The 21999-nt window shown below is 39.1% G+C and overlaps 1 protein-coding gene across 1 annotated transcript in view; it reads right to left on the bottom strand.

Moving 5' to 3' along the window:
• The window catches only part of LRRC63 (leucine rich repeat containing 63), a 187706-nt gene that overhangs the window by 19757 nt on the left and 145950 nt on the right, over positions 1 to 21999 (bottom strand). The window contains exons 5-7 of the mRNA XM_053704945.1: positions 13508 to 13644; positions 12584 to 12667; positions 1331 to 1570 (exon numbers count right to left, since the gene is read on the bottom strand). Coding sequence (XP_053560920.1) covers positions 1331 to 1570; positions 12584 to 12667; positions 13508 to 13644 — 461 coding nt within the window. The remainder of the gene's footprint in view (positions 1 to 1330; positions 1571 to 12583; positions 12668 to 13507; positions 13645 to 21999) is intronic.

Below are 21999 nucleotides of genomic sequence, written 5' to 3'. Positions count from 1 at the left end.
CAATTTATGCTTGAGTGTTTGCAATGTGTCATATAACTCTCTTTTGAAAGACAGTTTTTAATTAATATTGATTTGATAGATACCTCACATGCTTTTATACTAGTTGCACCCATGCTCTGCGGCTGGCGGCCGAAGCCGTAGTCTGGGAAGAAAGTTTTTACCTACATTGTCAGGTATTACTTATAACAAAATATACACACAGAAAGTGCTATAATTAAATTTAAATTCTTGAGGAATGCAGAGTTGTATGTGTACTGAATATAACACTCTCATAGCAATATAGAGAGCCTTTTGCATCTTTAAGAGACCACATATTTAATGCCAAGAAAACAGGCACGTAATGTTAATGTGAAGGTATAGCTATCCTTTTATAATGGAACTTTGGGGAGTTTCTAGTCACATGGTCCTTATCGCTTATGATTTACTTACTACCCAAAATAGGACCATGTGGATAAAACTAAATCATCAGCTTTATAGTGATGTACCGGCTTGATATACAAGAATTGTGGCTAGCACTCCCAAATTTTCTCATAGAGTAACTATATGTTTATAACCAATTACCAATATATCTTACCTATACACAGTACATCGGCTTATCGACCTGTTAGTTATTGTTGTTGCTGTTCTATTGTTGTTCTATATTCAATTTAAATTAAATAGCCTTGGGATACCCTTTATTTGAATAACCAAATTAGGCATTTGCATCAAATAGTTAGTACTAGTACTGTGTCCCCTGTCCTAGAGATCAGATCCCCAAACAATAAAGATACCTTGTTCCAAAAGATCTTTAGAAAATGACTGTGTTCTGCAAGTGTGAAGTAACTTGGTCTGCAGGAGGGTCTGTCACGCTCCGAAACGTCACAGTAATAAATAATTTATATTGTTTGTAAAAGTCCAGTAAATGCGGATTTTACTCTACATGAATGAATCTATTTACATCTGACGCACAAACAGCTGCGATATACCTGATATCGCTCGCATGTAACTGTTAGTGCACCACTATCAATCTGGCCCATAGTATTTAATAATCTTTTGCATGGTTTCAATACAATACATAAATGTATACAGTTATGTGCAGGCATAATTAGTAATGCCTTAAGAGCTTGTTATCTTTTTGTTGATTTTTGAAGGACAAATTGCAATTGATGTAATTTATAAGAATACTTTTCCGCACTAAAGCAGTTTTTGTACAATGTTACATTGAGTAAGAATCTTGTTAACCCTCAAAATAAAGTATATCACTTGTAAGAGCAAAATCACAAGATGAGAATGGATGCTGCTTAACTTTAGATTCATATAACCTATAAGCCTGGTAAGGCCGGTTACTTACTTGTCCAATATCTTTTTTACATCATTAGGGATTTTCTTCACATGGTGCCACATATTGTTTTTAGCAAAGGAAAGAGCTGCCAAGTCAGTCAGCTTCTGAGGCTTAATGCAAGTATTTTCTCTCCAAAACAGAGGGTGCATTTCATTATTTGCAACACGTAGGTATTTGAGCTTAAGTTTCAGTGCTTCACAAGGTAGAGCTGGCAGACTATTACCTTCCACGTTCAGGAATTCCAGAAGCCTAAAACAAGAGGATACATATATTTGTTTTTGAGACATAATCCATGTGGCATTTTCCTATATCATATTTATATTTAAAAAAAAAGGATTTTATAGAAAAATAATTACACTTACTGACATTATTAATTTAGTAATTGCTTTGTAGTTTAAATCTAGAACTTATGGTTGAAATACATATGTAAACACCTCTATATTAAACTCTACAAAATGGGTATATGAAAGAGCTTTATTTATACATAAAAATATTATAAACAAGCTTACTTTACTTTTGGAAACTAACAGGAAGTGCGTGTTTGGCAACAACCCATTTATGGAAAAAAGGTGTAGTGAGTGGAAAAGATTATTTGGTTAAACAAACTACCATACATGAAACAAAACATTTAAGTGCTCCAGTCTTTTGGCTTTAACAGGATGGTTTGTAAAGTGGTACAGAAAAAACAATCAATTCTTACCAGATAAATTCTTAGCGGTGAGAGTCCATGATTCCGTACTGTTGGAAATTCATCACCTGACCACCAGGAGGAGGCAAAGACACCCTACACCAGACTTTAAGTATCCCTCCTACTTCCCTGACCCACCCAATATTACGAATAGCCAGGTATAGCAGGAAGAAGTAAGAAAGATATTAGGGTAAAGTGATGCAAACTAGAACTGCCACCGCTAGGAAAAAATTGGGTGGATTTGAGAACACTCGCCACCAAGAAAGAAAGGAATTTATCTTTCTTAAAGGGACAGTACACTGTAAAATTGTTTTTCTATAAATGTATTTTAAATGACTTGTTATACCAACTGCAGGGTATAAAATATTTGAGAAATTGCATTTTCGGGTTTATTTGTGTATCTGAAGTAGCTGGTTTTGTGCTTTGAAACCACAGCCTATTACAATGGGTTGAGCTTCAGGTAATATCAGATCTCATTATGTTATCACTTTCATGTACACAGACTTGCTTCCTTATCTTATATTTGTCTGGAACACCAAAGCTCAATACATAGAGAAAACAATGGAAAATTATCATTTTATTACTTAACTATCATGCCCCCCACTGAGGGTGTAATCTCTTCTGCTGGCTGTGTTTACTTAGGCTTGTCAATAGCGTATACGCCAGTATCAAAACTTTCAGTATAGGTTGGGAAACCACAAGCTAAATCAGCTATTTCAAATGCTGAAATATGAGTAAAGGAGCTACTTGCAACCAATTTAATACACTCTAGCAGGTAAAAAGGATCATTGGGAATAATTTAAAGGGGAGAAAGTTTTTGGGTGAACTGTCCCTTTAAGTTTGTGAGAGTCCACGATTCCTTACTGTTGGGAACTAATGGAGTCCACGAAAAAAAATGGGTGGGACAAAACAGAAAAGGAAAGGCAGGCGCCTATTTACCAGAAACCACAGCCTGGAGAACCTTCCTTCCAAAAGGGGCAAACACCTCAAAACTATAACATTTTGTGAAAGTATGCAAAGATGACCAAGTTGCATCTTGCAAATTTGTGCCTCTGAAGCCCAAGAAGTAGATACAGAACGAGTTGAATGAGCTGTAATAAGTAAAGGTGGGAAAGGCGGCGACTGCCCCACCTCCAAATAAGCTCTGAGAAACAGATTCCTTAACTATGACTCTAAGGAACAGAAGAAGCTTTTTGACCCTTACATTTACCTAAATATAAAACAAACAAGCTTGAAGACTGACAGAAGTCCTTAGTAGCCAGTAAATACAATTTTGATGCCCTAACCATATTCAGATTATAAAACAATCTCTCCTTTGATGACAATGATTTGGGACATAACAAGGGAACCATAATTTCCTGGTTAATATTTTATGAAGAAACCACCTTAGTTAGAAATCCGGGCAAAGTTCTTAAGACTGCTTTGCCCTGATGAAAAATTAAATATAGAGGATCACATGAGAGAGCTGACAACTCAGATACTCCCCTAGCTGAGGAAATAGCTAACAAAAACAAAACTTTCCAAAAAAGCAATTGAATATCCAGTGTATGCAAATGTTAACAAAGCAGAGATTGCAAAGCTTTAAGGACCATATTCAAACTCTATGGAGGACAATAGGCTTGATAACAGGTCTAATTCTAACCAAAACCAGACTAAGGGCTCCATGTACTAAGCAGTCAGCGAGCTACCCGCAACAAATCTCGCGTCAAAACTCGCAAACTGATATGTACAAAGCCGTCAATTATGTTAAAACTCGCATATTTAAAATTGCGAGCGTACTTATCCGCCAAACCTCGCTACCTCTCCATTTTTTACTGTAATTAGACACATTTGACCACCAACTCGCCAAAAACGAATGTACTAAAAAATCTATTGGTCCGCTCGCGTCAATCTCCGCCCCCACCTCGTTATTTTTGCCTCGCCACCTTTTAGGTGGCGGGCAAGGTACAAAACAATAGGAAAGTCACTCTAGACGCCAGTCTAGACATATATAAAAGGCAGTAATATCAGCATTGTACTTACATTGTTCATTACAGCAGCAATTTTTTTCTCTGGCCAATTTAGCTTTGGCGAAACGTTTAATGTCGTTGTAACGCTTCTTCAGCTGATTGACATCCTTTTTTCCTGGACCCTGGGCACTAACAGCATCGCTGATTCTTTGCCAGATCTGCTTCCTCCTAGAAAAATTTGTCTGTTTGACACGACATCCAAACAAATAATCATAAGAGTCAATAATCATGTCAATCAAAACGACGTTTTGCTGATGAGAAAAGTGAGGATTCTTGGATTTTGAAGCGGTTTCAGATCCAGATGAAGCCATATCGAATTTGTAAATAAAGATCACAAAAAAGAGCGCTCTGTAATTACTCTCCAAAAATTTTGGAACAATAATAAAGTTGTTTAGAAAAGTTGTACTTTTATAGGAGCAAAATTCTATTCCCGCGACTACTATGACGTTCATGACACCTTACATGTCACGTGTTAACAATTGGCCAGACAATTCAACTGAAAGTTAAGTACATCAGCTTAGTCGCGGCGAGCGAGGCGTCAAATTTATCAATATTCCGCCACTGCTCGCGGCGGGCTAGACATGTCTATTTATTGTGGGATTATTAGTACATAGCAACAGTGGACACCATTTCGCCCGCGGCGAGTAACGGCGAGTTTAGCCGCGTCTAAAATGACGGATGAATTGACGGCTTAGTACATGGAGCCCTAAACACCCAAATATCCTGAAGACGATCAAGTTTCCTACACAATAAAAATGGAAAGTGCTGAAATATGACCCTTTAGGGTGCTGGCCGATAAGCCTTTATCTAAGCCATCCTGAAAGAATTTTAAAATTTGAGGAATTCTAACTGAATGCCATAGATATCCTTGCTCTGAACACCAAGAAAGATACACCTTATGGTAAATGACAAGCTTACGAGACTGAATTAAGGTCTCTTACAGAGCCAGAAAAACCTCTTTGCAAAAGAACTAAGCGTTCAATCTCCAAGAAGTCAAAGTGAGGGACTGAAGATTTTGATAGAAAAGCAGACCTTGATATAGTAGAGATGAAAGTTGAGGAAGATGCCACAGAGGTGTACTGGACATCTGAACTATATTGGCATACCACGTCTTGTGAGATGAAACACTAATGAGCTTCTGCCCAATTCAGGATACAAGACACCTATTTCATCGCTAGAGAACTGCGGGTACCACCCTGGTGATTAATATAGGCTACTGCCTGACTAAAAACAAATGAAAGGGCCCTATTTGAGAACAGGCCAAGCTTAAAGTGCTCTGAAACCACACAGAGCTCTAAGACATTGATTGGCAGACTCACCAAACTCCCTGGGATCTTCAAGAGCCCCAGACTGCCCCACAACCTGAAAAACCGGCGTCCGTGGTAATTGGCTCCCATGACGGACTCATTGCCTTAACATGCATAGCTGTAGTGGACACAGATGAAACCTGTAATGGCATCTGATGCTGCCACCATCAGACTTACTACCTCCATATATTGAGCCACAGTAAACTGAGAAAGAGACTGCAAATTCTGGCAAGCCAATTGTAACTTGAGCATGCATTGGTCTGTCAAGAATAGCCTCAAGGAGATTGAGTCCATGATTACAATCAGAAAGAAGACCCTTGTACAAGGGGTTACTGTGACTGCAAAGAAGTGTCTTAGTATGCACTGTAGCTAAAGGTAAAGAGGGAGCCTGAACCAAAATTTAATCCAAGTATGGTGCCACAGCTGTTCCCTGAGCTCTGACAACTGACAGAAGAGTGAATAAAACTTTCATAAAGACCTTGGGAGCTGTAGCAAGACTAAAGGGAAGAGCTACAAATGGATACTGTCTGTCCAGGAAGGCAAAATGAAGGAAACAGTGAGGTTCTTGGTGAATAGGGATGTGTAACAATGCATTCTTCAAGTCTATGGTTTTCGAAGGCAAAATGAAGGAAACAGTGATGTTCTTGGTGAATAGGGATGTGTAACAATGCATTCTTCAAGTCTACCGTTTTCAAAAACTTACCTTGGAGAACTAAAATGGAGAATAGATCTGATAGTTTCCATTTTGAAAGAAGGAACTCTCAGAAACTTGTTTAAGGTCTTCAGATCAAGAATGGGTCTGAACATTCCCTCCTTCTTTGCAACATTGAACACATTTGAATAGAAACCTGTCCCTAGTTCTGATAAAGGAACTGGTCTCTGAGACATGAGACAGAATAAACCTCTCTTGAGAAGGCTCTATCAACGTCAAAGGTCTGGACTTGATACCATGTCAGCAGACAACGATATTAGCCAAGGCCGTATTTTTTGCAATAATACGGATGATCTGAATGATCATATCACAAATAAAGGAGTGTGCTAACTGCAAGCAGTGAATGCGCTCCTGGATATCCTCTAAGGGAGATTCCTCTAAAACCAAGTCACATAAAGAATCAAACCAAATCAATACTGCTCCTGCAACACAAGCGATACCCACAGTTGGTTAGAAAAAAAGACACCCCTGCAGAAAAGACTTACAGAGAAGGCCAAGTGTCTCTGAAGGAAGACAAACTGGCTTCCGGAACAGGAAACCGTTTTTTAAATTTACAAAAAGGAGTAAACGGAACCCCAGGCTTGTCCCATTCTTTGGAAATAATATTTGTAGCCAGGGCAGAGACTGGAAAAACCTCCACTGACTTGGGTTTTTTGGGATTTGGGTTTGAAAATAATTTAAGATCTTATCCTTCGCAGGCTTCAAAATCTCCTTAAAAGGATAAGAAACCCACATTTTTTTCTTTCATGACTCAGATAGAGCATGCTGTTTTAATCAACTTTCTAATTTACTCCTATTATCAAATTTTCTCCATTCTCTTTGTATCTTTATTTGAAAAGCAGGAATGTAAGCTTAGGAGCAAGCACTTTTTTGGTTCAGCACCTGAGTTGTCCTTGCTGATTGGTAGCTAAATGTAGCCATGGCTGGAAAATCAGATAAAAACCAAGCCTCAGTGTCACACTCCAAATAAGCCGGTAGTGCATTAATAGATAACCCCCAGGACTTGCTGACCATTTGCAAGCATACCCGGCACTGGTAACTGCTCTTCTTAAGCCTTCAGAGCGGAGAAGCATTAACAGCGCTGTGGAGCTGATTCGGAATACTGCCCAAGAGCTAAGTACAAACTGTGAGGGAGTTGAGATAAAAGTTGCTGACGATGGCTATGCTATACACTAACTTGTGTACCTTCTGATAGCCTGCAAGCTATGTGGGACATGCAGGTACTTACCAAGTGAATGCCCACTTCACTAATCTTACCCAGAAGTTAGTCCAGAGAATGTAGTAGGGAGCCCATCCAGTACTGTGACCAACATAAGAGGATATACTGAGGGAGAACATCTTCATGGTCAGACAAAAGGCTAAAGGAACTGTCCCAGCGACCCCGTGGCAGGCTTGTGACCACAACTCCCACAAGTAAATTTACATTGCACAGCCAGTAATAAGTCCCTCTCTTCCAATTTGTATCATATGATGGAAGATTGGGATTAATATACATGTAAATCTTGTATAAAATCCTTAACACCTCTAGCTTTGCCTGCTCCTAAGCTAGGCAAAGAAAACACAGCGCACCTTTTAAAGGATAGTTTTTTTTTTTAGCAAAATAACTTAATGCCCTGAAAGTCACTTTTTGTTTGAGTGTTCTGAAATCTGAAATTCTCTGAGCCTATTAAGTCTTGAAAAAGGCCACAGGTTGGGCCGAAATGCGTCGACTTCTTTAGAGTTTAGACACTGTGGCTCGAATTTTCCCTTAGTTTCTGTATGCAGCTATTCGGTGAGCATATATTAATTTGGGATTAATATATTAGGAAGATTTTGCACATTTGTGTTTGTTTGCTTTTCTTTTTGGTAATCCCAAGTGGGCATTCAGCCTAGCACTAGGACAACACAAGGATATATCTATTCAGTCGTTTATTTTTTAACATGTACACAAACTTCATTTTTTTTTTTTTTATCTTCGATTATTCTAACGTCATCACATATATACGGATATACACAGTCTTTCTGGGACATCACCTCTACACAACATTTTTTGGTTTTCTATACACCATATTATTTGAGGATCACTTCTCCAAAGAATTCATTCCTTGTCTAACTGACTAGGACCCATATGTTATTTTTTTTAACTTTTTATGAAATGTACTAATTTTATGTATTGCCTGATGTCATACTTGGCCCCTGTAGGCGCTCCTATTCATTGTTCAATTGCATTTTTGTCTTTATTAGTAAGGTATATCACGGACATGACATAGAGATAGGCACTTGGTGGGAGTTTGCTGGATGTTCCAGAAGAGTAAACTGCATTTTAATGGAGAAAAATTGCCAGTAGTGCAATATATTCCTAGCACTGGCCTGCAGGTTACTTACAGGGTTTTAGCCGTGTTTTTCTCACCTCCTTTTTTTAGTGGTGAGATTTTCCAGTGTGAGACAGGTGGTTTAGGTTTAGTAAAAGTAAGATTAGGCATGCATCAGGATTCCCCCAGTAGCGGCGAGCGAAGAGGGAAGAGCCCAGCGCCGAATCCCCGCCCGCCCGGCGGGCGCGGGAAATGTGGCGTAAGCGAGGCCGGACCGCCCCGTCGCCGCACGGGGGCCCGAGTCCTTCTGATCGAGGCCCAGCCCGCGGACGGTGTTAGGCCGGTAGCGGCCCCCGGCGCGGCGGGACCCGGCCTCCCCGGAGTCGGGTTGTTTGGGAATGCAGCCCAAAGCGGGTGGTAAACTCCATCTAAGGCTAAATACCGGCGCGAGACCGATAGCGGACAAGTACCGTAAGGGAAAGTTGAAAAGAACTTTGAAGAGAGAGTTCAAGAGGGCGTGAAACCGTCGAGAGGTAAACGGGTAAACGGGTGGGGTCCGTGCCGTCCGCCCGGAGGATTCAACCCGGCGGGGCCGGCCGGCCCGGGCCTTTTTTTCCCAGGGACGCCCCGGTCTCGACCCCCTCCCCCCGGGGAGGGGGGAGGGCCGGGGCGCCCGGGCCCGGGTCCGTCCGCCGGCTCTCCCGCAGGGCGCACTTCCTCCGCGGCGGTGCGCCGCGACCGGCCCCGGGCCGGCCGGGAAGGCCCAGGGGGGGAAGGTGTCCGGGCCCGCCCCGCGAGGGGCGCCCGGCGTTACAGCCCCCCCCCGGCCCAGCTTCGCCGTCGCCCGGGGCCGAGGAAGCAGACTGCCGCCGCGCCCTCCCCCTCCGTCCCCGCCGTCCCCGTCCCGCTCCCCCCCTTCCCCTTCGGCGCGGCTGTCAACCGGGGCGGACCGCCCTCGGTGCGCCCCGTCCGCGCCGCGCCGCCGAGGCGGGAGGGCCCACGACCCGGAGAGAAACCCGGTAAGGAATATGCGCAGGGTGTTAGTTATCCTGGATCATTATTTTAATATGGTACAGAAGCCTAATAGGAATCCACATCCTGATTTAGCTATGCTTACGATTGACGCAGAGAAAGCGTTTGATTCCATAATTTGGGATTACTTGTTTCTATCCCTTCAGAAATTCGGCTTTGAAGGAAACATATTCCAGATGATCAAAAAAATTTATACTAACCCACGATCCCAACTGCTAGTAAACGGTGAACTATCTCGGTTCATAACTCTGCAAAGGGGCACGAGACAGGGCTGCCCACTGTCGCCCCTACTCTTTGATTTAGCACTTGAGCCACTGGCGGTCCAACTTAGGCAAGAATTAAAGGGAATTGTTTGCGGGGAACATAGCATAGTTACTTCATTGTATGCTGATGATATCATGTTATTCTTACAAAATACCAAAGAAAGTATTCCCAAATGTTTGGCTATTATTAATAATTTTACCTCCTTTTCGGGATATAAGATAAATAAGGATAAGTCAGAGTTGATGTGGATTTACCAGACAAGAACGAGTTTAGTACAACATGGTCTTAAAGTTGTTAAATCGCTGAACTATCTAGGAATAAGATAAGTAACAATCCCAAAGAATGGTACAATCTTAATTACTCTGAGTTTTTTGACAGTTTAGAGGGAAGGTTAGGAAAGTGGAATATACAGTATTTATCGCTTTCCGCAAAAACAGTCGTGATAAAAACGATCATTTTTCCTCGGCTATTGTTCCTAATGCAAAATTTGCCTTTATTGATAAAAAGAGGTGATGTTGCTAGGTACAGCAAAGTGTGCGCTCAGTTTTTGTGGAACAGGAAGAAAAGCCGTATAGCCATTGAAAAATTAGCCCAAAGTAAGAGATATGCAGGGTTGGCCCTGCCGGACATTGTCAAATATAATATTATAGCCCTCATAAAATTTGGTATAGACTGGGTAACAGAAGCCAATAATGTGACCTATTTTGATCTAGAATCAAAGCTAGTAAAACCCTTTGACCTTAAGGCAATATTACACCATCCATTTAGGAGACTCCCTAGTAATATCAGCACTCTTCTTACCTTTGCCAATGTAGTTCAAGCATGGCAGAAATTCTGCGGATTATTAGGTCAAGATTTTCACATGTCTAAATACTTGCCGCTTAGTGGTACCCCCGATTTTATACCAGGGATTAATAAGAATTCGGTCTTCAAAATCTGGGCCCAGAGAGGGTTACGTTATTTCTCGCAGTTAGTTCAGAGTGAAGGGCAAGGGATACAAACATTTACAACATTGGCAGAACAGTTTCAACTACCAACAAATACATTCTTTGCCTATCTACAAGCTAGGATCTCTTGAAAGCTCTGCAAACTCATAGAATTGTATGGGATCCAGGAATTGATTCAGGAGTGAAATTATATGCGGGCGGGAAAAGATCATTAACATACTGGTATAAACTTCTATTAGAGATATCAGGGAAAGAACATATTAACAAAAAGAGAATGTTCCTCATTAAGCATATTAACCCAGTGCATTCCGAAGATATTGAACGTAGTATCAGATTAGCAGATGCCGCTACTAGAATGATAAGCTGGAAAGAATCGCAGGTAAAACTTCTAAACAATTTTTATTTCACCCCAAAAAGGATGAGCAAATGGGCGACGAACGGAGACAAAGGGAAATGTTTTAAATGTCAGAAGGTAGAAGCGGACCTGCTACATTGTATATGGGATTGCCCTAAAATTCGACAGTTTTGGAGTAAAATTCAATTCTGGGTAAATAGGTTTTTACAGGAGAAGTGTGTACTGCAAGTCAGAGATATTTTTCTTCTAAAAGAAATTGGAAGGAATAGAGGCGAGGGACAATTAATCAATATGGTTGTCCTGGCAGCCCGGCATATGATATTTTGCAAATGGGGCGCTCATGAGGTCCCAACGATCAACGAGTTTACTAATATGATTAAGACACATATGACTTTAGAAAGGCAATACCTATTTGGGGGGACAGAAAAGATCGTGCGGCTCTTCTTTGATAAGTGGAAAAGGATAATCTTATCTTGGCCTCAACAAGATCAGATTCAATTTGTCTCTCCTCTGAAGAAGAATACGAATTTTATGATGTTGGTTGCCGGTGAAGTTCTTCCGGTATACTGGCTTTAAGACATTAAGACATTTAGTGAAGGACAGTGACTGTATAGATTCAGGGCAGGGTGTAGCCTCACCGTGATTTTTGTGGTGGTGATACGTTCTCTCCTTTTTTTTTTTTTTTTTTTTTTCTCTCTCTCTTCTTTCTTTCCCTCCTCCCCCCGCCAGCCCCCCCCCCCTCTCCCTCTGCATAGTTTGCTAAGTGAATAGCTATAATGAAGGAAATTTTATAAATTACTTTATTTTCTGTTTTTTTGTATATCAACTTTAATCTATTTTTGTTATGCGTTCAAAGCGGAGGCACAGCTGATTGTTAATGGGTTTTGTGTAGTTATGGGTCAAGCTATGTTCTCCTGACAAGTTTGTTTATTTGATTGTAAAACTTAAATTGATGTACCGATTGTTGTGAAGTGTGAAGTTCTCAATAAAAGAAATATATATATAAAAAAAAAAAAGATTAGGTATGCATTATTTAAAGTGTGCTGTGCTGTGTAGGAACACTTCAAATATGATAGTGCCGATGAGTGGTGATGTTTGCAGACTTTTTCTGACGCCACAATCTTAATTACAAATGAATATTTTTTTACTTATCTCTCCTACCCTGCACTGGGGTGTAATTCCTTCTAAAGGCTATGTTTACATAGATTTACTATAGCCAATATTTAAGTGTATACATTTTCAGTATAGGTGGGGATACCACAGGCATAAGCAGCTATTTCAAATGCCAAAGTAAAAGTAAAGGAGATTTTTGTAAACAATTTGATTACACTCCAGGACACTCTCACTTTAAGTCACTCCTACTAGCTATGTGTCAAAGTCCTCATTGTATCTTACAATGTTAGTATCTGACTCTACATATTGGCAACTGATCTACTACTGGAGGTGTTCTACTCTGCCAGAGAGAGGAAAATAAATCTAATTGCTTTGTAGGAATATTTTGTGTTATGTGCTATTTTACTATAACTAAAACCTCTACCACACTTATTCTGAAGAGATTCTACATTTATAAATAATTAGCATGCATTAATAATAAAATAATAAGCGTAAACATTTTTCATACATTGTTTGTTATTATATTCAGTAATCAGACTATTACCTGAGATTGCCAATGTCTTTTGGGATTGAGCAGATACTATTGTAGGAGACATCCAATGTCTGCAGATTTCTCAGCAAAAATAGTCTAGAGAAAAAAAAATAGATTATTGAGAAGAAGCTTGTGCTGATTATCAAACGGTTCTGCATTTTAAAAAGTAATAATACGTGTATGCTAATTGCTAACCTTGTCTTAGTGTCAACATTCTTATTTAACCCCTTAATGACCACAATGTACCCTGTATGTCACTGGTCGTTAAGGGTTTTTTCAGGACATAATAGCACAAGTCTAGCAAGAACACGCTATTAATGCCCTCCCTCCAGCAGGCTTTGTGGAATAGAGCAGTCTCAACGCTGGTGGCAAGACCGCGCTATAAAACAATTAAGTCCCAAAAAAAGGCCAGCGACATACAAGGTACGTCGCTGGTCCTTAAGGGGTTAAATTTGTGGATATAAATAGTGGACAAGGACTGCAGTGCAAAAAGCTATATCAGAGGAAAAAAGCAATTCTGCCAAAAGAAAGTTAATCAAATAGAATGCTTCTTAAAGGGGCATGAAACACAACATTTTTCTTTCATGATTTAGGTACAACACACAATTTAGAAAAACTTTCTAGTTTACTTCTATTATCAAATGTGCTTCATTCTTGTGGCATAATTTGTTAAAGGAGCAGCAATGCACTTCTGGTTTCTAACTGAACACATGGGTGAGACAATGAAAATCGTTATATATATATATATATATATATATATATATATATATATATATATATATATATACTGTATATATAGCCACCAATTAACAGCTAGAACCTAGATAGCAAGAGAGTTTATTCGGTTAAATATAAAATATATTGATATTCTAGCAGTGTGCTGTTATATGTCATTTCTGCATGTACACAAATTTACATTGATCATAAGCAACATACCCAGCTGGAAGTGAAGATAATAGGCAAAATGACATGATTAAGGTCCTGAGTTTTTTAAGATTATGAATACCATAAGGGATCTCATTAATAGGATTGTTTCTTAGCTTAAGAACCTCCAAATTTTCAAGCATGTAGACCTACAAAATAAAAAAAGCAATGCAATTTTTTTTAATTTTTTAATAGTTTTTTATTTGAGGTTTGAAATAAGGCATACATGAAATATGGAACACATATACCATTTAGCATAATATTTTAAGTGTACAATATATTTTCCTAACTGAGAAATCCAAGGACATAGTATAGAAATAGTATGCCTAATGCTCAATATACCTCCAGAATGACACATGAGGCCACTTTTGGACCTCATCAGTATATATTCAAGTTATAGGAGGTTATTTCCAACAAAGGAGACCACTTTTGTGTCTCATTTTATGTTTTTAACTTTTCTTTTTGATGGTACCCTGCATAATATCATGGATTTAAATGGAAAAGGTTCCCCTAAATAAATTAACAATGGCCACTCTTGGGCCAACTCATATAAATATCAAATACAAAAATGGGGTACTGCAGGGCATACTATATAGTATTTAAGTATCCCCTGGGAATAATGAAACATTTATAAAAAAATCAACAGCTTCCCCAAAAATTAAATAGTGGCCATTCTTGGACCATATAGCTATTAGAAAACATAGGGGGTAAATAGGAGGGGGAAAGAAAGAAAAGGGCCTCTTATGGTCCCAAAGCTTAAATATAATATCTAAACCTCCTTTAGTACCGTATGAGATACACAATTCTGTGCCTTAAACAAGGCTGAGACTCTGAGTCATACAATCTCATTATGAGGCATTAGCTATCTGTTCCTTGAGGGTAGTTGGAAAATCATACACTAGCCTATGGATAAAGTAAAACATATAAGACTAACTCCCTTTATATTTTCCTCCCCTCAGGACAAAAATAAATACATTAAAAATGTTCACTAAGTGGGATAAATAGGGCAATATCACAGTTGTTCCCATTACAAATTACACATTAAAAATAGCATCTCAGGCTGGATATAATGGACAGTTTTAGAGTCACTAAGTGCATAATAAGTGTGTCCTATAGAAGTGATAATGAGCATAGTAATACCAATGACTTGTCTGGGGGAACAAGAACATAAACCAATAACAAAAAAATACTATTAACAATAATGATTAAAGTCAGGGTTTGTAAAATAAATCCTTTTTGGCATATAGTGTACAGATAACGTTGCCAGCAAAACTGGATGGCCACTTCTTTGTGGGTAAAATAGCCAGTGTAGGACATAGGGGTAGTGCAGAAATATGTAAAGTACAAATAGGCACGGGTATAGGAAGTACAGGCACTTATAAAAAACTGGTAAATAGGAAATAGCTTATCCCAGTCTTATTAGGCACATACAAGGTTTCTTAAGGGGACAGTATACACCAATTGTAAGTTAACTGCATGTAATAAACTACTATAAAGAATAATATGCACAGATACTGATATAAAAATCCTGTATAAAACCTTTTCAAAACTTACTTAGAAGCTCCCAGTTATCACTGTTAAAAAGGTTAGCTGGAACACCCACTGCAAGTGGTTCTATAGCAAAAATAGCAGACACTCCCCCCACCCCCTTCCTCTACATATGAAAAGACTCTTTACACAAACAGGAGCAAGCTGGAGTAGGTATACATCAGTATTCACCTAAAACTTTGGGGCTTGTTTAGGAGTCTGAAAAACAGCGCAATGTTATTTAAAAATTAGCAAAACAATACTTGTTAGGCTTTTATATAGCTGTATAGGCTATATAAATGGATCATCTACAAAACATTTATACAAAGAAAAATCTAGTGTATAAAGTCCCTTTAAGCTGCTAAACAATTATACAACTTTTTGATTTTAAATTTTCATAATTGGGAAGGCACAGACATAAAAGCGAAATAAACAAAATATCCAGATTACCTTATGGGAAAAAAAAATGTGAGTTGCATTCTAGTAGCAAGTGTTAAATCTGATCATTATTGATTAGTGTTGCTAAGCTTAGAAATGTAGCCAATATTCTACTGATAGAGAAGCTATACTCCAAATGGCCACAGGAGGTCCTCAGATTCCAACGACATTGTGAAAGAGAAAATCTAAACATAATACATACCTGTGCTTCATTGTTAGGAGAATAAAAAACATAACTATTATAACACATTAACCAAGTAATATTTCACAAGAAGACATACTGACCTATTAACATAGGGATAAAACTATAAAGAATGCAGAACAGTTAGATAACTAACTAGATTACGAGTTTTGCGTTATGGTGAAAAAGCAGTGTTATGGCTCTTTTTCACTACCGCTGGTATTACAGGTGTTGTAGGTACAGCTGTACCGCACACCTTTTTGGCCGTCACGCAACGTAACTACCGCACCTTTCAAAAAGTCTTTTTTCAATGGGACTTCCATAGCGCCGGTATTACAAGTTTGCCTGTCCGGCCCAAAAGTGAGCGGTACAGCCTATAACTACAAGATCTGTACCGCCACCTGAAAGTCAGTAGTTATGGGTTTTACGTTACAAAGCTGTACCATAAAACTCATAGCTAAAGTGTTACAAAGTACACTAACACCTATAAACTACCTATTAACCCCTAAACCGGGGCCCTCCCGCATCGCAAACACTAAAATAAAATTATTAACCCCTAATCTTCCGCATATTAACCCCTAAACCGCCGCACTCCCACATCGCAAACACTAGTTAAATATTATTAACCCCTAATCTGCTGCCCCAAGGTCGTCGCCACCTACATACACTTGTTAACTCCTAAGCTGCTGTCTCTAACAGCGTCGCAAACCTACATTACTGTTATTAACCCCTAATCTGTTGCCCCCAAAATTGCTGGCATCTAACTACACTTATTAACCCCTAATCTGCTGCCCCCAATGTCGCCGCCACTATACTAAAGTTATTAACCCCTAAACCGAAGCCTAAGTCTAACCCCCACTAACTTTAACATAATTAAAATAATTCTAAATAAAAATTACAATTAATACCTAAATTATTCCTATTTAAAAATAAATAAATACTTACCTGTAAAATAAACCCTAAGCTAGCTACAATATAACTAATAGTTATATTGTATCTAGCTTATGTTTTATTTTTATTTCACATGTAAGTTTGTATTTATTTCAACTAGGTTGATTAGTTAGTAAATAGTTATTAACTATTTACTAACTACCTAGTTAAAATAAATGCAAATTTACCTGTAAAATAATACACTAACACCTAACATTACACTAAAATTAAATTATGGAAAGGCTGTAGTTAAGAGCTTTATGGGCTAACGCCGGTTTATAAAGCTCTTAACTACAGTGCTCTAAAGTACACTAACACCTATAAACTACCTATGTACCCCTAAACCGAGGTCCCCCCACATCGCCACCACTATAATAAATATTTTTAACCCCTAATCTGCCGACCGCACATCGCCGCCACATACATTATCAGCCAATCGGAATTCGAGGGACGCCATCTTGGATGACGTCACTTAAAGGAACCTTCATTGGTCGGGTAGTCGTCGGGGAAGAAGGATGTTCCGCGCCGGAGGTCTTGAAGATGGAGCCGCTCCTCGTCGGATGGATGAAGATAGAAGATGCCGCTTGGATGAAGATGTCTGACGGTCCGGATGTCCTCTTCTGCCCGGATAGGATGAAGGCTTCTGCCGGTCCGGATGTCCTCTTCTGCCCCATCGGATGAAGACTTCGGCCCGGCTGGGTGAAGACGACTCAAGGTAGGGAGATCTTCAGGGGGGTAGTGTTAGGTTTATTTAAGGGGGGTTTGGGTTAGAGTAGGGGTATGTGGGTGGTGGGTTTTAATGTTGGGGGTGTTGTATTTTTTTTTACAGGCAAAAGAGCTGATTACTTTGGGGCATGCCCCGCAAAAAGCCCTTTTAAGGGCTGGTAAAAGAGCTGATTACTTTTTAATTTAGAATAGGGTAGGGACCTTTATTATTTTGGGGTTTTTTTTTATTTTATTAGGGGGCTTAGAGTAGGTGTAATTAGCCTAATATTCTTGTAATCTTTTTTTATTTTTTGTAATTTAGTTTAGTTTATTTAATTGTATGTAATCTTAGGTAATTTATTTAATTAATTTATTGATAGTGTAGTGTTAGGTTTAATTGTAACTTAGGTTAGGATTTATTTTACAGGTAATTTTGTAATTATTTTAACTAGGTAGCTGTTAAATAGTAAATAACTATTAAATAGCTATTGTACCTAGTTAAAATAAATACAAAGTTGCCTGTAAAATAAATATAAATCCTAAAATAGCTACAATATAATTATTCGTTATATTGTAGCTAGTTTAGGGTTTATTTTACAGGTAAGTATTTAGTTTTAAATAGGAATACTTTAGTTAATAATATTTAATTTATTTCGTTAAATTAAAATTATATTTAACTTAGGGGGGTGTTAGGGTTAGACTTAGCTTTAGGGGTTAATACATTTATTAGAGTAGCGGCGAGGTCCGGCCGGCAGATTAGGGGTTAATACTTGAAGTTAGGTGGCGGCGATGTTAGGGAGGGCAGATTAGGGGTTAATACTATTTATTATAGTGTTTGTGAGACGGGAGTGCGGCGGTTTAGGGGTTAATACATTTATTATAGTGGCGGCGAGGTCCGGTCGGCAGATTAGGGGTTAATAAGTGTAGTTAGGTAGCGGCGATGTTGGGGGGGGCAGATTAGGGGTTAATAAATATTATGTAGGTGTCGGCGATGTTGGGGGCAGCAGATTAGGGGTTCATAGCTATAATGTAGGTTGCGGCGGTGTACGGAGCGGCAGATTAGGGGTTAATAATATAATGCAGGTGTCAGCGATAGCGGGGGCGGCAGATTAGGGGTTAATAAGTGTAAGATTAGGGGTGTTTAGACTCGGGGTTCATGTTAGGGTGTTAGGTGCAGACTTAGAGAGTGTTTCCCCATAGGAAACAATGGGGCTGCGTTGGGAGCTTAATGCTGCTTTTTTGCAGGAGTTAGGTTTTTTTCATCCCAAACTGCCCCATTGTTTCCTATGGGGGAATCGTGCACGAGCACGTTTTTCCAGCTTACCGTTACCATAAGCAACGCTGGCATTGAGGGTTGAAGTGGCGGTAAATTCGGCTCAACGCACCCTTTTTGGAGCCTAACGCAGCCCTTCAGACAACTCTAAATACCAGCATTGTCTTAAGGGTGCGTTGGGAAAAAAAGCTGCGTTAGCGTTTACCGACAAAACTCTAAATCTAGGCAAAAGTTTCTCAAACCTCAAAAAGCCTACAACCCCCTCCACCTCACTCTTACTTTAGTTTTTACTTTGCCTCCGTTGGAGGTAGTCAAAGCATGTTGATGTGATTGATTTCTTCAGTGAAAGGCACTTCAGAGCATATTAAAGCCCAGTTCCCCTCGGAGTACAGTGCTTGTGATAGAGTACTGCCCTATGATACAAAGTTTTCGCCTCATGGGAAATCCTTCATAGGCTCTCTGTAAATTTAGTCTCAGAGACTTATCTTCTGCCTCCCTTTACATATCACCATTATACTGCTCTACCTTTGCTGATATGTTTCAGTACTGGTTTAGCGGTCTGCTGCTTAGTGGATGAGTGTCTCTGGGTAAGTATTTTTAACAATTTTTTATGTGTAGACACTGCTATGTTTTTGGGCGCTTTTTAATGTTAAAAGTTTTACTATATATATATATATATGTGTGTATATATGGACCTGGGACATGTTCTTTCTATTGCCTTGCTTTATTTGTGCACCAAATTTCTATTTTACGTTCCCGTTTTTCGTGCTTCGGATCCGTAGTTTTTTTTACTTGTCTGCGCTTTGCGGTACACATGTTGGTTATGGTTTTTAAAGCAACTGTGTCATAGCGTGGTTGTGCAAAAGCGCTATCGTGATTACGTGGTTCTCAGTTAACTCTTTTTCCATTACATATTTGCTACCATGCCATAGTATTCATATGTCGAATTTTCCACTGAAGCGGGTCTTCGTGTTTGGGTTTTCGGGATCACGCATATAAAATTTTGTTTTTCTCAGAAACACACGCATCGAGTTGCAATCTTCTCGGAATCTTGCACGTCTAATTTTATCATCCCTTTTTTCCTGATAAGAAGGTAACTGACCATCACGCACGCTGACAGTTAATGGCTCTCCTAGGTAGATTGCTTAGCAAAGTCCTTGCAACTCTATATATAGGGGGCAATTTTTCCTTTCCTCAAAGAGCTTGCCTAAAAAGGGGTGATAATAGTTATTATTGCATTTTATGTTTTTCCTTTTTTTGCCATAATGGAGCAGCGCCTTCCCATCCCTAAATGTACCATAGGAACTCTCCTGCACACCTTTCTACCAAAGCTAAAGTGTGCTTATTGTAAAACAACTGAAGTAGCTTCTTCAGCTCATTTATGTTTGTTTCCTCCGGCTAAACTCTTTACGTAAACAGGTGGCCTAAAAGGCTTGAGTGTTAAGTGAGATTGCGTCCGAGTGATCACATTTACTTTGATAGCAGGAAAACCAGTCCTGTACTGAAAACATATCAGCAGAGGACACACTATATGAGTTAACGGTAGACCTAATAGGAGGAGGCAAAAGACAAGTCCCTGTGACATCCTTGGGAGGATAGTGACTTAAATTTTCATGGGAAGAAAAAAAGGCACACCCAGGGCCGTCACTAGAAATTTTGGGGCACATGACTTAACCATTGATCAGCACCCCCCCCCTTTGACATGTGCAATTTTTGACCAAGTGACTAAAATGCACTTTATTCTTAAGTGTAGTCAAACTTGGAAATGTTGTAAAAGCAATAACACAAACACAGAAACACTCTTACACTGAAACACACACTCACGCATAAGGATTCACATATACTCTAGCAGACATGCAAAGAAACACACTCAGACACAGACACCCAGACACTCAGCACTTGTTTACATTGACCTGACAAGTAATGAGGTAGACTACAGTTTTGTCAAAAAAGGAGATTTACAAAACAAAATATGGAGTTCTGATTATCTTTTTGTCAAGGAAGATGCCAACTAAATGATGACAACAGCATGTAAGGGCTGAAAGGAAGGGCCCTGAACTGCCTAAACAATAATTGAAAGGTTAAATGGTGGATTGGTGACTTCCGGAAAGGTCTCATTAGTCTCAAAGTCTGTAGAAAGATGTGAATAATCAGTAGTAAATTCAAAATGTCCTAAAAAGGAACAGACAATGGACACACACACAAACTCAAACACAAACTTGCACATACACCCAAGGAAACACCAACAGAGACAGCCGCAGAAAACGCACAGACATACACACACAGAGAAACACCCACAGAAAACACACAAAGACATACATACACACACTCTCACAGAGACACCCACATAAAATGCACATACATACACACACACCCTCACAGAGACATCCACAGAAAACACACAAAGACATACACACCCACCCTCACAGAGGCATCCAGAGAAAATACACAAAGACATACATACACACCCCCTCACAGAGACATCCATAGAAAACACAGACATACATACATACACACCCTCACAGAGACATCCACAGAAAACACACAAAGACATACACACCCACCCTCACAGAGGCATCCAGAGAAAATACACAAAGACATACATACAAACACTCTCACAGAGACACCCATAGAAAAAAACACAAAGACATAAGTACACACCCTCACAGATATTCACAGAAAACGCACAAAAACATACACACCCACCCTTACAGAGAGACCCACAGAAAAAAAAATACATACACACTCAGAGACACAAACAAAAGCACAAAGACATAAACACAGACACCCACAGAAACACTCACAGGAGGTAAAGTGTCTGCACATTGCATCCCCTAAATCAACAGTGTGTAACAGGCATGATAAAAAAATTGCAGAAATTAAGAGATCACTTTTTAAAAAATCATATTTGTAAATGTGCAAACAAAAATAATTCTGTGAATTCAAAATTGTACATTAATGATCTGGGTAGATGGCTAGATGAAGAAAAGTACTTTTGAAAGGTTGACATATGTTTGTTCCCCCCATTTTCCCCAACCAAGAGCACCACTTCAAATATGGTGTACAAATGTTCCCATCTGTCAGCTGTACTTATGGATTTTGAAAATGCTGTACTCTATATGATCTTGGTGGAACCATAAGCTGTGATACTCAGTCTTATACCATAAGATCTGGTTAAATGCAGGATTTAGTTTAAACTGAACAGTGTTAAGTTAACCTATCTCATTTCAAACACTGAGCAATCTTAGTCTGAGAGTATAACATTTTATGCAAATGTAAAAATCTTAGATAAAATGCCTCCTTGCATCTGGAAAGTCCTTGTATAAAGGGACAGTAAACTGGAATGCAATTAATATATATATATATATATATATATATATATATATATATATATATATATAATTAAAAAAAACTCATATCTCCCAAAAGGGCACCTACCATTTGTGTATT

The sequence above is a fragment of the Bombina bombina genome, chromosome 3, assembly GCF_027579735.1.
Source record: "Bombina bombina isolate aBomBom1 chromosome 3, aBomBom1.pri, whole genome shotgun sequence".
Classification (NCBI taxonomy): Eukaryota; Metazoa; Chordata; class Amphibia; order Anura; family Bombinatoridae; genus Bombina; species Bombina bombina.
This window is presented reverse-complemented; position numbering and strand designations above follow the sequence as displayed.